Raw genomic sequence first — 16865 nt, 5'->3', positions numbered from 1 at the left:
GGAAAGTGAACCTCCCAGAGGGAAAGCGACTGGCTCAAGCCACAGGCCAGTAGATGCCAGGGCTGGGGCTCCAGAGTAGAACCAGAGTGTTCCAGGCACCTAGGTGATCTTTTCACTCAACACTCGGAGGCTTCTAGCTCTAGAAGCCCAGACACCTCACCAGTCCCTCTTGTGCCACAGACGAGAGGTCTTCCCGAGCTCTGCCCCAACTCTCACAAAGGAGCAGTCCCTGTAGTCCCTGCCCGCCCCCCAGGAGAAGAGGATGGCCTACGAAAAATCAGTCAACATCTCTGACATCAACAGGGCGATGTTCAACTGCCCATGGCTGGAATATCCAGGAAGGACCAAAGGTGAGGTTAGAATGGACAAGAGTGGAGTCAGGGATAGGGACCTGAAAAGGAAAGCTCCCTGGCCCTCACTCCCAGGCAGGAGTCCGGGTGATGTCAGCAAATCTATGGGCAGAGTCAGGGCAGATCCTTGGGTACTTTTTCAAGGCTCTGTACACCCCTCAAGGTAAGTTTCCAGGGCCCTCTAGGGTGGGATGTCTCTGCGACTCCCCAGCTTCTGCTTCCTCATCTGCTCTGCACTCGCACAATGCCAAGGTTTCAAGGTGTTCCTCTTGCCCACTGTTCTTCTCATCTGTCTGGCTACCTCTCCTACTTGCACTGAAGACTCAGCTTGTGGATAATCTCCTCTGGAAACCCTCCCTACTCCTCCCCACCAGGTTAGGACCCCTCATCAAGACCACCTATGCCTTTATCCATCCTCACATTTATTTCCCTTTCTTAATCCCCAGAAAATGATTCTATCTCACCAGTAGACCATTGGTTCTGAAAATATGTTCCCAGGATCAGCAGCATCAGTATCTTGTTAGAAATGCAACTTCTCAGGATTTACCTGGCGATCCAGGGGTTGACTCTGTGCCACCAATGCAGAGGGCAGGGGTTCGATCTCTGGTCAGGGAACTAAGATCCCACATGCCACTCAGCATGGCCAAAACAAGCAATCAAAAAGCAAGATCTCCAGTTTTTTCTAGTGTCACTCAAGTTTGAGAACCACTGACCATTTTTACATTAGAATCCTTTGGGAAGCTTTCTAAAATGCCTAGGTCCCTTCCTCAGACAATCTGATTCAATTAGTCTGATGCAGGACTGGGCCATGTTAAAAAATTCCCTCAAATAATTCTAATACGCAGCCAGGGATGAGAACCACTCTGCCAGACCAGAGTGTCTCCAATTTCAACACGCGTAGGAATCTTACTCAAATAAAGATCCTGACTTAGTAGGCCTGAGAGATTCTGCAAGAAGCTTCCAGGCTATGGCAATGCTGCTATTGCACAGACCAAGACACCAGAAATGTACGAGTCCCTTAAGGACAGGAATTATGGCTTCTTTACCTCCCCAGTGCCTGATATCATGTTTGCTAAATGCTAATGCTCGATAAATGAATGCCCGGAAGGACAACTCTTCAACTCACCCTTGTCCATGTGGTCTCCTTTGCACAACAGAACTCAGAAGAGCTGCAGCTCCTGTCCTACTTCCCTGGTCCTGTCACCAGGTAAGACCCCTGACTTCCACCACCCTGGGAGCCTTGTTGGAGGAAGAAGGTCAGCAGACCATCCCTTCCCATTAAGGCTAGTTCACAGAACCCTACAGGCTCCCTGGTGGCTCAGACGGTAAAGAAACCACCTGCCAATGCAGGAGACCTGGGTCCGATCCCTGGGTTGGGAAGATCCCCTGGAGAAAGGCATGGCTACCTCCTCCAGTATTCTTGCCTGGAGAATTCCATGGACAGGGGAGCCTGGCAGGCTACAGACCATGTGGCCGCAGAGTTGGACACGACTGAATGACTAACACAAACACATACTTAGAACTCTATACTCTCACCCCTGGGAACGCCACTAACTCTGTGTGACCTTGGACAAGTGGCTTTCCCTCCCTGAACCGCAGGAGTAGCCGCTATCACAAGTCAACCTCTGTCCGGCTCCCTTTGTCGAGTGGCTATGAGATAACATCTGTAAGGTTTTGGCTGTGCAGGCAGTTGCTTAATAATGAGTTATTTTTGAATTTCAGATAAACAATGAATTTTTTTCAACATGCCTATGTCCTAAATATTGCCTTCACTGCCTGGAATCAAAATTCAATGGGCCATCCTGGAGTGTTCTGTTTGTTTGTTCTTAACTGAAGTAGAGAAGTTTATTTATTTGGCTGCTCTGGGCCTTGGTTGTGGCATGTGGGATCTAGTTCCCTGACCAGGGATTGACCACCACCTGCCACGGCCGGGTGCCCTGCAATGAAAGCTTGGAATCGTAGCCACTGGGCCACCAGGGAAATCTCAATCCTGTTTTTATTTGCTCCTTACAAAGCAGTTTTTATTTGTCCTTACAAAATCTGACAACCCTGCTTATAGTGAGTCAATGCCCCATTTTCTGAGGTCACGACAATCACCTGCGAACTCATTATGATGGTCTCAGTCACCCCACTGGGAACCACTAGCCCGAGCCCTTTTTCAGAGAGTTGTTGTAGAGACAGGAAGGCTTGAGAAGAGACAAGAATGAATACTTGTCAAATCTTCAGAGAAATCCCCTGACCCATCTAAAACCCTTGGCCACAACCAGAGCTTCAGTTTCACAAGTGTCTAAGACAGATTATTTGAAGAAATCCTGTTTTTCCAATGAAACTATTAAGTTCCATGAGGACAGGAATGATAACTGTCTCCCCAGCACCGAGCACTTGGCACATAGTAGGTGCTCAATAAAAATCTGTCGAATGCCTGAGTGGATGAGCAGGAGCCCAAAACACCCCTCTCTTTACTCCACATCTCCCCTGTCTCTGGCCTTTTCATCTCCTCGCCCAGATGACCTTTTTTTTTTCTTTTTGGTTGCACAAGGTCTTCATTGCTGCACACGGGCTTTCCCTAGTTATGGGAAGTGAGAGTTACTGTCCATTGCAGGCTTCTTACTGCGGTGGCTCCTCTTGTTGCGGCTAATGGGCTCTAGAGCGCAGGCTCTGTAGCTGTGGCAGATGGGCTTAGTTGCTCCTTCGTATGTGGGGTCTGCCCGGACCAGGGATCGAGCCTGTGTCCCCTGCATTGGCAGGCAGATTCTTATTCACTGGACCACCAGGAAGTCCCCAGGCGACTTTCTCAAAGTCCTTTGAAATTCTAAACTAACTGAACTGTGGACAGTTGCCCCTTGGTATCCACAGGGGATACCAAGCTCCACGGATACTCAAGTCTGTTGTATAAAATGGAGTGGTGTTTGCATGTAGCCTACACACATCCTCTCTAGATTATTTATAATACCTAATACAATGTAAATGGTATGTAAAGAGTTACCAGGTACATGGCAAATTCAAGTTTTGCTTTTGGGAACTTCTTAGAATTTTTTTTCCCCAAATATTTTGAGCCCATGGTTGGTTGAATCCATGGATGTGGAACCTGTGGATACAGTGGGCCAACTGTACTCAGATCAACTTACAGACCAACAACGGTTTCCCAATCTTTAGGTCATTAGTCCTTCACAACCACCTTGGGAGGGGTGCAGAACAAGGATGATTAGCCCCATTTTGCAGATGAGAAGACTGAGACCTTGGTAGGGTAAAGTCACTTGCCCGAGTCACACGGTTGGTTAGGAGCTGGCTGTGTTTTCAGGACGAGAGGCTGAAGGGTATTTCCCTCGTCTAGTCCCTTCTCACCCTGGCCCTCTTGCTGGCTGAGAAATGTCCCCTGTGGCTGCTCCGACACTCACACCTGCCTCCAGGCACCGAAGGAAGAGTTTCCCCCAAGTCCGGAGTGCTGGAGGGAGCACCCGAGCAAGCCGAATGCCGTGCCTTACTGCTACTACAAGAAGCCCGAGCTGTACACGCACTGGTATACCCTGTACGATCACCGAAAGGAACGGGAGGCCCAGAAGACGCTGCGGAAAATGAGAGATCACCCCAGGTGTGTTTCGGCCCTTCCTGTTCTCCACGCCTTCCCCATCGTCTAGGAAAGGACAGGAAGAGAAGAAAAAGGTGGAGTGGGGCTGGGGGGCTGGGGTGGGGCAAATCAGCCTACAGACCCCCGAGGAGACCCTGGGGTAGATGGAAGCTGATCTGAGCTGGGCTGAGGACCAGAGGCAGAGGAGAGTCCGTGAAGTAAGGAGGAAGGGAATGAGGGGACCAGGGCTACCTGTGTGATTTCTCCCACAGGTACCTCAAGGAGGGTACCCTCAGCCAAAAGCTCCATCTTCCCATGAGCAAGCTGACTCGCAGGTCTCCGGTGGAGTCCAAGCCCTTAGACCCTGCTGGGGAGCCCCTGAAGTGGCAAAGGTTAAAGGTCAGGGGCCATGGCAGGGGCCGGGGCAGAATGGGGAGACTCTTTCTGAGGATGCCTTTACCTCAGGCTCACACTATCCTTCCACCCTCAGACCCTGCCGGCAAAATGGAGTGGGGGGAGGAGAGTGGATTGGGTGAGCTCCTTCCACTTTGAAGGAAGCATAGTAGAACTATATTTGTCCCTTTCTTCCCTTCCACTGGCTTCCCTGGATGGGCAGGAACTCACAGAAAGCCTGAAATCTCCCAGGGAGGATGAGCAGCTCTATGCAGCACAGGTGAGAAGTGGCAAGGGTGGAGGGGTGTGGTTACAGGCCAGGTAGGAGTTGGCTGAGCTGGTGAGGAGAAAGATGCTGGAGGTGGAGGGCAGGGAGGGAGTGATGTTCCAAGAACAACCTCCAGCAGTGTCCAGAAGGTGGCAGCTCGTGGCGGTGGTGTCCAAGCTCTCTTCCTTTTCCTCTGCCCCTGTTCCTGCAGGCTCTGGGGTGCCTGGGGGTCAGAGACAAGCTTGTCATGGACACACTGTGTCAGATGGTGAGTCTGGGGCTGCACGGAGTCCAGGAGAGGAGGACACAGGGCCCGCGGTCTGCAGAGCCTTGGGACCTGAGCACAGACAGGGCCCACCAGGGTCAAGGACGATGGGTCAGATGCCGGAAGGAGGCAGCCGCCTTGTGCGACATACGCCCATCTCATGCCCTTGGCTTCTTTAAAGGGCAGCTTGATCTTAAAGGAGGGGGAAGGGGGGATCTGAAGATACCCTTTGTCTGACAGAGAAGTTGACTTTGGGGGTGGGGGTGGACTGTGTTCTTACCCATAATCTCATTTAAATCTTCTGATACTAGAACTAGTTAGCAGGAGCTGCATTGTTCTAATGAGAAAATGAAAGCTCCGAGAGGCCAGGTGACCTGCCCTCGGCCTCATGGCTATCAGACACCATATAGTGAGGTGAACAAAAGTCTTACTTCTAAGTTATGGTCCTTCCATCGCATCACCCTGCCTGCGCCCGTGTTTGAACGTAAACAGGTCACTCGGTTTCCTCATCTGTAAAATGAAAAGTTAAGCTGAGCTGATCCTGAAAGCTCCTGATAGTCCACCACCTTAGGGCACGTTCCCACCCCCTACCCCCTTAAATCAGGCCCAAGCTGGTCCGGAGAAAGTGCAATATGAGGCCTGTCGAACCCTGGCCATCCTGGGTGAGTAGGTCCTCCCCTGGGTGGGAGTAGGGGCAGGGGAGGAAGCAGGCAGTGTAGCCGCAATCCACCTTTAGGGAAGGACAGGAGGCAGTGGACGGCGCCCCCACTGCAACCCAGTCATTGGCAGGTCTGGGAGTGATCCGAGGGATTGTTGGGCAGAGCGAGGAAGGTGGGGTGAAGAGGGAGAAGAGGTGGGAGGGAGACAGAGAGCAGGCTCTGGGAACTGCGGTCACGCTCAGCCAGCTGCTCTGGTGTCCTGGGGGGATGGCCGACCGTGGGGCCGAGGTTGTGAGGACGCAGAGAAGTCAGGTGGAATCTGGCAGAGAGGAGCCGCCCCAGAGGCTCCGCCCTGACCTGAGGCTCCTCCCTGTCCAGGATGCCTGAAAAAGCGCGTGATCCAAACTCTCATCAAGAAGTTGAAGGGGCAAAATGAGGGGCAGAGGATGGATACTCTGATAGCACTTCGGACAGCTCTGAGTTCCTGGGCTGCTGTCCCCAGAGATCAGGTGACTGTGGGGGAAGAGTCAGTCCCCGGGGCAAGGTTGGACAGGTCATCAATGGTGCTGGCTGGGGGTTAAGCTGGGGAGAGGGTACCTAGCTCCTAGCTCTGATAAGGGGGGGACGATGTCCTTGTGGAGTCCCCTGTGGAATAGGTTGCCTGGACAGAATCATTGGCGTAGCTCCTGAACTGGTCATACCACCTCTGAAAAGCCAGCTTTCAGAGTTGTCATTTGTCCTTCTCTAAAATGGATATAGTAGTTATAGCATCGTTGAGAAGATTAAATGAGATAATATATATAAAGCACCTACTTCAATGCCTAGATTATTTTTTTTATATTTATTTATGTATTTGGCTGCACCAGGTCTTATTTGAGCCATGCAAACTCTTAGTTGTGGCACGTGGGATCTAGTTCCCCGTTCAGGGATCGAACCTGGGCCCACTGCCTCGGGAGTGTGGAGTCTTAGCCACTGGTCTCCATGGAAGTCCCAATGCCTGTGCTCTTTCAGTGACCACGCCTCATTATTATCATCATCCTTAAAATAACCTGTTAAAGGAAAAGCTCTGCCCAGAGGGGACAGGGACCAAGAAAGTCTGCTGACACTACTTGAGATTTTTCCCCTTTAGGGTCCTCTTATTTTGACCCCCTCACTGTTCCACATGAAATAGAATTCATTACATCCACTTACTCAACAAACATATTGAACAGCTATCATGGGCCAGACATCATCCTAGGCCCTTGGGATATGTCAGCAAACCAAAGCAGGCAGAGATCTCAGCTTTTGGTAGAGCTTACATTCCAGTGGGGTGGGGGAAGGGGAAAGGGGAGACACGTGAAAGTGAAAGTCACCCAGTCGTGTCAGACTCTTTGCGACCCCATGGACTATACAGTCCATGGAATTCTCCAGGCCAGAATACTGGAGCGGGTAGCCTTTTCCTTCCCCAGGGGATCTTCCCAACCCAGGGATCGAACCTAGGTCTCCCTCATTGCTGGCAGATTCTTTACCAGCTGAGCCGCAGGGGAAGCCCGGGGAGACACGTAATAACCAACAAATTTCATTATATAGTATGTTAGATACAGCAAGTGCAATGGAAGAATTATGTAGAGGGATGAGAGTGATTAGGATGATCAGGGATGAGAGTGATCAGGAATGCTGAGTGCAGATGGAATGAGTTGTGATTTTAAACACGGAGGACAGGGGAGGCCTCATGTGGAAGTCATCGTTTGAGCTCAAGCACGAAGGTGAGGGGTTAGCCTTGCAGATATCTGAGAGAAGGCATCCCCAGCAAAGGAAGAATCGAGGCAAAGTCCCGAAGGCAGGGGCAGGCTTGGTATGGGCAAGAAACAGCAAGGAGGCCATGTGACAGAAGTGGAGTGGGAACAGAGAAAGCAGGAGGAAATGAAGTTGGGTCAGAGGCGCTAACAGGAGACTAGCACATATGTGGCCTTCTGGATGACTTTACATACTTGAGCTTTTCTTCTGAGTGGAATAGGTTTTTGAACAAAGCAATGATGTGATCTAACTTATGTTTCAAAAGTTCACTCTGGGGGACTTCCCTGGTGGTCCAGTGGTTAAGACTCTGCGCTCCCAATGCAGGGGGCCTGGGTCCAATCCCTGGTTGATCCCTGGTCGGGGAACTAAAATCCCTTATGTGGCACAGTGGCCAAAAAAAAAAAAAGGTTCACTGCGACTGCTATGTTGAAGAAAGATGGGCAGGGGATGAAAGGCAAAAGTGGAAGCAGAGAGACAGTTGTGCTCAGTCACTTCAGTCGTGTCCAACTCTCTGCGACCCCATGGACCATGGCCTGCCAGGCTCCTCTGTCCATGGGATTCTCCAGGCAAGAACACTGGAGTGGGTTGCCATTTCCTTCTCCAGCGATAAAGTATGAAGTGAGTGAAGGGAGTGAAGTGAAGTTACTCAGTCGTGTCCGACTCTTTGCGACCCCATGGACTGTAACCTCCCAGGCTCCTCCATCCATGGGATTTTCCAGGCAAGAGTACTGGAGTGGGGTGCCATTTCCTTCTCCAGAGAGACCAGTTAGGAGTTGTTAAAGCAACCTCGTGAGACACGATGGTGGCTTGGACCACAGTGGTTGCAGTGGGGTTGGTAAGCAGTTTTAAGTTCTGAATATGTATATATGTATTAATATTTATTGGTTTGTTTTGGCTGTGTCGGGTCTTGGTCGCAGCATGCAGGATCTTGTAGTTGCAGCATGTGGGATCTAGTTCCCTGAACAGGGATCAAACCCAGGCCCCCTTCATTGGGAGTGTGGAGTCTCAGCCACTGGACCACAAGGGAAATCCCCTGCATATATTTTTAAAGTAAAACTCTGACAGGTTAAATGTGAGCTGTTAGAGAAAGTGAGGCAACAAGGAGGAAGCCGAGGCTTTTGGCCTAGAAACTGAAAGGATGGAGTTGTCATCAACCAAGAAGGAGAATGAGTTTCCCTGATAGCTCAGTTGATAAAGAATCTGCCTGCAATGCAGGAGACCCCGGTTCAATTCCTGGGTCAGGAAGATCCCCTGGAGACAGGATAGACTACCCACTCCAATATTCTTGGGCTTCCTTTGTGGCTCAGCTGGTAAAGAATCTGCTGGCAGTGCCAGAGACCTGGGTTCAGTCCCTGGGTTGGGAAGATTCCCTGGAGAAGGGAAAGGCTACCCACTCCAGTATTCTGGCCTGGAGAATTCCATGGACTGTATAGTCCATGGGGACAGGACTGAGCAAATTTCACTTCACTTCAAGATGGAGAAAGCTGCACATGCAACCAGCTTGGAGGTAATATCAGAAGTCCAGCTGTGGACAAGTTATGTTTGTGATGTCTTCTGGACATCCAAAGGAAACAACAAATAAGCAGCTGGATATACAATTTGGAGTTCAGAAGGCTGAACTAGTGGGAGAAATCTATGAATTGCCAGCATATAGGTAGCATATCATGTCATTCAACAAGATGAGATCACTAAGAACCAAGAATCGAGGCTTGGGGCACCCCAGTGTTAAGAGGTCAGAGATAAGAGGAAGAACCAGTAAATACTAAGAAGTAGCCAACAGGTAGGAAGACAACCAATAGAATGGCATACTGAAAATCAAGTAAAGAACATTTATCAAGGAAAAGGAGACAGATCAACCATATCAAACAATATAAGGACTGAGAATCCATACAATGGATTTAACCATGTGGGGATCATTGATTATCTTAACAAGAACTATTCTGGTGGGGCAGTGAAAGTCTGAATGGAGTAGGGTTAAGAGAAAATGGGAGGAAAGAAGGGCAAGATGGCAAGAATAGGCAACTGTCCAAGTTTTCCTGGATAAAGCTGTAGTCAGCAGCAGGGGTGACTTCTAGAAAGAGAAAAAATAGCAGCCTGTTTCAACGCTGAGGAGTAACGATCCAGTCATCAGGAAAATGATCGTTTTGAAGAGGGTGGGAAGAGTTGGGCAGCAACGTTCTTGAGAAGATGAGAAGGGATGAGAGCAAGCACATAAGAGATTGGCTTTATCTCTTTTAATACTTTTATTTATTTGGCCACACCAAGTCTTGGTTGTGGCATGTGGGATCTCTAGTCGCATGTGGACTCTTCGTGGCAGCATGTGGGCTCTAGTTTCCTGACCAGAGATCGAACCTGGGCCCCCTACAATGGGAGTGCGCAATCCTAGCCACCAGACCCCCAGGAAAGTCCCCAAGATTGATGTTTTTAGATAGATGGTCATGGTCCACAGTAACGTGGAAAGGAAGGAATATGGGTGCAGGTGTTGAAAGTTGGACAGAAGTGGTGGTAAGTGTCTCTGGAACTTCTTTTCTAGTTGCTTTTATTTTGCTCAATAAAGTAGGAAGCAAGGTCATCAACTTAAGAGAATAGAGAAAGAAGTGTTAGAGGGTCCAGAGGAAGGAATATGAATTAGGAAGGTGGGAAAGAGAACTGCCCAGGGAAAAGTAGTCTGACCATTAGGCATCATTAAGGGTCTACATACGGTTTGTGTTCATATATTTCAAGCAAGATTAGTCATCATAACTTTGATTTCCTCTGGGAAGTGCAGGCATAGACTCGGTGGAGAGTTTAGTACAATAAAGAGGGGGTAAAGGAGTTCAGGGACCATGGAATTGAAGCTGGATAAAAAGGGAAGAAAGTGAGGAGGAGGGCAGAGTTGCTCAATGAATTGTTAGTCTTCATGCAGTCCAACAACTTTTTTAATAGAGTGATGTATTAGCATTAAATCTACAAAAAACATTCACTTTCATTTTTATTTATAAGAATCTGAAAGTAAGGAATATAAAAGTTATAGATAAATTCTTTCATTAAGAAAAGTTTAAAAAATAAAAAAGCAACGGAGATAACACAATATGCCTAAGTGATAGATCCGACCATGTACTTTTATAAACCCTCACAATCCCCCACATATACATCTATACTTACATAAAAGAACTCATCTTTTATGTAATAGCCAAGTAAAAACTCCCAATTCCTGTTTAGAAGAATTCAATTAACAACAGGAATAAATAAAAGCACTCTGACCACACTATACAAATGTAAGGGACTTTTATAGACAATTTACGATAGAAAAAAATACATGAATAACTAACCCACATATATATTCACGTACGGGTAATGAAATAAGTTAAAAGTAAAGCTATTTAATATACTCCTTTTTAAAAAATTCATTGGCATATAGTTGCTTTACAATGTTATGTTTTCACTGTACAGCAAAGTGAATCAGTCATTCGTATATATTGTTGCTGTTTAGTCAACAAACTTGGACAAAACATGTCCAACACTTTGGCAGCTCCATGGACTGCAGCCCACCAGGCTCCTCTGTCCATTGGATTTTCCAGGCAAGAATACTGGAGTGGGTTGCCATTTCCCTTTCCAGGGGATCTTCCCAACCCAGGGATCAAACCCATGTCTCCTGCATTGGCAGGCAAGTTCTTCACCACTGGGCCACCAGGGAAGCCCCGTACATACTTTTTTGGAATTCCTCCCCACTTAGGTCATCACACAGCACTGAGTAGAGTTCCCTGTGCTATACAGTAGGTATAACAATAACTGCTGACATCAGAGGAGAACCAGAAAGACAGGAGGAGAGGGAGTCAGAGAAAAGCTGCAGTAACGGGTAACGATGAGTCCCTCTGTGGGAATTAACGGCTGACGTAGCGCCAAGGACAAGGTTATGGGAGGAGAGGCGTCAGGGCAATGACCTGTGTATGTTTTTCAAATGCTAAGAGCTGAGACAGCAGAAGTATTAAAGAGAGTAACGCCGACCCACCCACAAGAAAAAGTCATAGAGAAGTGAAAGGCTGTGAGCTGGGAGCAAGTAGACGGCAGCAAGAAGGGAAGTGGGTAAACTAAGCTCTTGACAGGAGATTCCTTCTAGGGAAGAGGGAGAAGGGGCTGGAAGCAGTCTTGAATTGCCCTCCTCACAAAGCCTGGCCAGAGACCTAGTCCAACCGGCCCGTCTCCCTCTCAAGAGGACTCAGGTGGAGGATGAAGAGAAGCTGGTGCTGGCGCTGCTGATGCTGATAAAGAAGTCAGGGAACAAGGCGGCGGCGGAGGCGGCCCTGTGCTTGGGGTTCCTGAGGCCCCACAGCAACGTGGCCCAAGAGTACTTGCTGCAATGCCTGTGTCAAGGGCCGAAGACCCAGCAGATGAAGGTGTGAGGGGCGGGGGGCCGGGCTCCCCGGGGAGCTCTGGGGAAACGGTGCTGACTCTGCTGGGCTCTGGACCCTGTCATCCTCATCCCAGAGAAATGGAGCTTCAGCAGGGAGCACCGCAGTGTCCTCTGTGTGTTTGTGAATATGTATGTGGGTCACGTGGGCGTAAGTGGACACAGATCTGTGTATATGCCATTCATTCACGTATGGGCACATGTGCACACACGTGAACTTGCGCTGTCACTCATGAGGCCAAGAGGGAGGAGAAAGGACTCTGCCTGTTTCCTACAAGTTCCAGCCCTCAAGCGTGCTTGGCCATCCAAATGCCTCTTGGTCTGGTATACGCCAGCCCGCCCTGCCCGCCCCCACAGGCACTCACCGTGCTGGTCAAGATAATGGGCGTGCGCTCAGCCACAGTTGTCAGGAGCATCCTGGACCAGCTGTCCTGTTCCAGCGTCCTGGAGGTAAGCTCTCAACTGCCTAGTACCCTTCCTGCTCCAGCACAAGGATGTGCTGGGGGATGAGGAAGGCGGTCTGTCCTGTGTCTGCCCTCAGCACCGTTTTGAAGCTACGCAGATGCTCAAGGCCATAGGGCTGGAATGGATCCAGGCACATGGTCTGGAAGAACTCACATTTGACCTACTCAGGAGAAAGACATATAATGAACCCTTCTTCGTAAGTGAGACCAACACTCCCAAGCCCAGGCAGCCCAAACCTGTCTCTTCACCTTTCTCTAAAGGACCCCCACCCTGCCTTGGCTCCCACCACACTGCCCCCCAAAGTTCAGTTCAGTTCAGTTCAGTCGCTCAGTTGTGTCCAACTTTTTGCAACCCAATGCACTGCAGCAAGCCAGGCTTCCCTGTCCATCACCAACTCCTGGAGCTTGCTCAAATTCATGTCTATCGAGTCAGTGATGCCATCCACCACCTCATCCTCTATCGTCCCCTTCTCCTCCTGCCTGCAATCTTTCCCAACATTAGGGTCTTTTCCAACGAGTCACTTCTTCATATCAGGTGGCCAAAGTATTGGAGCTTCAGCTTCAGCATCAGTCCTTCCAATGAATATTCAGGACTGATTTCCTTTAGGATTGACTGGTTTGATCTCCTTGCAGTTCAAGGGACTCTCAAGAGTCTTCTCTAACACCATAGTTCAAAAGCATCCATTCTTTAGCACTCAGCTTTCTTTATTGTCCAACTCTCACATTCATACATGACCACGGGAAAAACCATAGCTTTGACTATGTGACCCTTTGTCAATGAAGTAATGTTTCTGCTTTTTAATATGCTGTCTAGGTTGGTCATAGCTTTTCTTCCAAGGAGCAATTATCTTTTGATTTTGTGACTGCAGTCACCATCTACAGTGATTCTGGCACCCAAGAAAATAAAGTCTGTCACTGTTTCCATTGTTTCCCCATCTATTTGCCATGAACTGATGGGATGCCATGATCTTAGTTTTTTGAATGTTGAGTTTAAAGCCAGCTTTTTCACTCTTCTCTTTCACTTTCATCAAGAGGCTCTTCAGTTCCTCTTTGCTTTCCATCATAAGGGTGGTGTCATCTGCATATCTGAGGTTATTGATATTTCTCCCACCAATCTTGATTCCAGCTTGTGCTTCATCCAGTCCAGCATTTCGCATGATATACTCTGCATATAAATTAAATAAGCAAGGTAACAAAATACAACAGCCTTAACATACTCCTTTCCCAATTTGGAACCAGTCCGTTGTTTCACGTCTGGTTCTAACTGTTGCTTCTTGACCTGAATACAGATTTCTTAGGAGGCAGGTCAGGTGGTCTGGTATTGTCTCTTTAAGAATTTTCCACCAGTTTGTTGTGATCCACACAGTCAAAGGCTTTGGCATAGTCGGTGAAGCAGAAGTAAGTGTTCTTCTGGAATTCTCGCTTTTTCTATGATCCACCAGATGTTGGAAATTTGATCTCTGGTTCCTCTGCCTTTTCTAAGTTCAGCCTGAACATCTGGAAGTTCTCGGTTCACATACTGTTGAACTTAGCTTGGAGAATTTTCAGCATTACTTTACTAGCATGTGAGATGAGTGCAATTGTGCAGTAGTTTGAACATTCTTTGGCATTGCCTTTCTTTGGGATTGGACTGAATCTTTTCCAGTCCTGTGGCCACTGCTGTGTTTTCCAAATTTGCTGGCATATTGAGTGCAGCACTTTAACATCATTATCTTTTGGGATTTGAAATCACTCAGCTGGAATTCCATCACCTATACTAACATTGTTAATAGTGATGCTTCCTAAGGCCCTCTTGACTTCACACTCCACGATGTCTGGCTCCAGACAACACCATAATGGTTCTCTGGGTCGTTCAGATCTTTTTTGTATGGTTCTTCTGTGTATGCATGCTCCCCAAAGCATGCGTCACATTTCCCAGAACACAGCTCCTGTCTCCAAGCCATCTGGCCTCTGTGTGGGCAATCCTCTCAGCTTAAAGTGTCTTGCTATTCTTCCCTCCCCTGAAAGGTGGAAAACTGCCTCTGCTTTCAGTCCCACTGGTAAGTAGCTGCTCTCTCTTACTGCCTATTAAAATACGATCACCCCTTCCAGACCAGCCCAGACAACACCTCCTATGGGAAGCTTTCCAATCACCACCAACAGAATCACCCTGCCTTCCCCTGCACTCCCTGGCTTTTACCTTTCTTAGAGCTTGCTACAAAGCCAGCCACAGCACTAAAGACATTTTTCTAAGCTGTGAATCAGATTGCAGCTCACCTCTGCAAAAAACTTCTCAGTTACTCCCCAAGCTCTCAGGAGGGCTTACACAGCCCTTCACCACCCAAGCCCTGCCTGACTCTTTACCCTCACCACACTCGTGCCCAGCCACGCATCAGCAGTGCTTAGGAGCAGCCTGTCCTGACTTATGCCTGTGGTCCCAGTGTAATTGCTCAGAGTGTCCCACTCTGAAGACTCTGTATGGTCACCTAGCTAAACTGAACCATTTCCTGTTCCCTAACCTCTCTGTGCTCTCTCCTGCCTCCAGGCTTTTGTACCTGCTCTCCCTCTGCCCAGGGAAGTTGGCCCCCAGCCTCTCGGCCTGGTTAACTCCTACTCATGCCTCAGGTTTCAGCTGCAGCATCACTTCCTCCAGGAAGTCTTCCTGGAACTCAGACTGAGCTAGGAGACCCTCCTGTTGTCCCTGCATTCAGTTCAGGAGTCTGACTGCCTGTTCACTTGTCTGCTTCCCCCACCAGACTGTGAGCTCCCTGAGGCAAGGACCATCCACACAGCACAAAGTAAACTCTCAATGAAGGTTGATGGTCCAGTGGTTAAGACTTCACCTTCCAGTTCAGGGGTTGGGGTTCAATCCCTGGTCAGGGAGCTAGGATTCCACATGCCTTGCGGCCAAAAAACCAATACGTGAAACAGAAACAATACTGTAACAAATTTAATAAAGGCTAAAAAATGGTCCACATCAAAAAAAAAAAAACAGTGGGAAGCACTTAAGAGCACACCCCTGAGTTCCTGTCCCACCTGAATCTCTCTTCAGGCTATAAGGCAGGCTGTTGCTGAAACTGTGGAAGAGCTCAAGATGAAGCCGATGATGTTGAACTTGGTGGAGGCGTGAGTGGCTCGGGCTGGGAGCTACCAGGGCCAAATCCTAGGCTGTGGGAAGGGGACAGAGGGTCAGTGAGAGCTGAGAACCTACTGCCTGGTCTCAGATCGCACTGCCCAGGCCACTGGCCAAGTCACTCTTTGACCTCTGGGCTTTTCTTCATCTGTAAAAAGGGGCTGGTAATACATACCACTCAGAGTTGCTATTTAAAGCTCAAGTTAAGATGAGGACTTGGAAGGGATTTGTAAACGGTAACGTTTTGGACAAATATGAGTCCTGATCATCACTCAGAGCCCCTTGGAAAACTGCTGTACCGACTTTTCCCCTCCCATCCCTTTCCTGACCCAAGAAACAAGAAGGGACGTTAATGAAATTAACATCACTCATCAGCTTTATGCCTGAGTCACTCTGGACTGTAAGAAGCAGCCAGTCTTCCTCCCTTTCCCCTTAACTGGACCACAACACACTCACTCCCTTCTCTTCAGGCAGCTGATGAGCTCAAATGCCATAGCACGCCAGGAAGCAGTCATCTCTCTGGTAAGGCCAGCTCCACAACTCTGACCAGATGTGTTGATGGCTGGGGGAGCGGGCGGTCCAGGAGAGCTACTGAGGGGAAGAAAGGGCTGCAAAGTGTGGGGAGGAGGTTTGCCAGCTTTTTTATTTTAGACTTCCCACCATACCAGGAGTTAAGGGAAAGCTTTTCTGCAGGACTGGAGCTGGGTATGAGAAGGGACAGGTGAAGGGTGTGAGGGGCATTGCTCAGATGTGACAGAAACTAGCTTGACTCTTCTGGTGAAAAAATTGTACTGGAACCCAATGCAGAGGCAGGCCCTCAAAGGTAAGGAAGCAGCTGGGAAGCCACATCTCCTGTCCAGGGAAAGGGTCATCACAAGGGCACTAGAATGGAAGAGAGCATAGATGGGGCATCTTCCTGGGCCGGCTACTGAGGTGCCCTCATCCTGCCTCTGCCAGAGTGTCCTGGGGATCCGCAGCCCACAGGTGTTCCACTTGGTCCTGGACATGCTGGATGTGGAGAAGAACACGTCTGTGAAGAAGAGTGTAAGGCACCCCTGCCCTCCTCTTCCTCCAGCCTCTCCCACTCTCCTCACACAACATGCCCTCTGACGGAGGGGAGGGGAATAAGCCCTTAGACATTGTCCCTTGACCTCATTCCCTGGGACTCAGAGTGACCTGTGGCCAGAACTCCCCTCCCCACTCCCAGGGCTGGCCTGAAGGGAGCCAGCCACGGGGTTTGTTTCAATGCAGCTACAAGAAACATTAATTCTTTTGGCCTCCATCGATCCCTGGATCCAAAACAAGCTAAAGAACAAGGTTGTCTTTGTATGTGAGATGCCAAAGACCAGCATGAAGGTGGAGTTCACAAGGTTCCGGAAAGAGCCTGAGAACCCTGAAGAGTCAAATATCCAAGACTTTAAACTTATAGAGCTGAACCCCTTGTTTCTTACAAAGTCCAGTGCCATGTTAGACCGACAGAAAAAGCTAAACCCCCAGAAAGTGTCTGATACCCCTGGCTTCCTACCCTCTTTCTCTATATCCCCCAAACACAAGTCACAGGGGTCCTGGACACAAGGGATCAGAAAACAGCTCCAGATCTTTGCTGAGACCCCCAACTAG

General features: G+C 49.0%; 1 protein-coding gene across 1 annotated transcript; it reads left to right on the top strand.

Annotated features, from left to right (window-relative positions):
• The first annotated feature begins 262 nt into the window (after window positions 1–262).
• HEATR9 (HEAT repeat containing 9) lies at window positions 263–16865 on the top strand. The gene is made up of 15 exons (XM_055579664.1): window positions 263–350; window positions 1508–1557; window positions 3761–3942; window positions 4191–4317; window positions 4535–4591; window positions 4791–4847; window positions 5449–5506; window positions 5882–6012; window positions 11473–11655; window positions 12027–12119; window positions 12211–12330; window positions 15165–15238; window positions 15716–15767; window positions 16203–16289; window positions 16497–16865. Exons 1-15 carry the CDS (start codon window positions 263–265, stop codon window positions 16863–16865), a joined length of 1728 nt encoding a protein of 575 aa, XP_055435639.1.

This window comes from Bubalus kerabau, chromosome 4 (genome assembly GCF_029407905.1).
Source record: "Bubalus kerabau isolate K-KA32 ecotype Philippines breed swamp buffalo chromosome 4, PCC_UOA_SB_1v2, whole genome shotgun sequence".
In the NCBI taxonomy this organism is placed as follows: Eukaryota; Metazoa; Chordata; class Mammalia; order Artiodactyla; family Bovidae; genus Bubalus; species Bubalus kerabau.
This window is presented reverse-complemented; position numbering and strand designations above follow the sequence as displayed.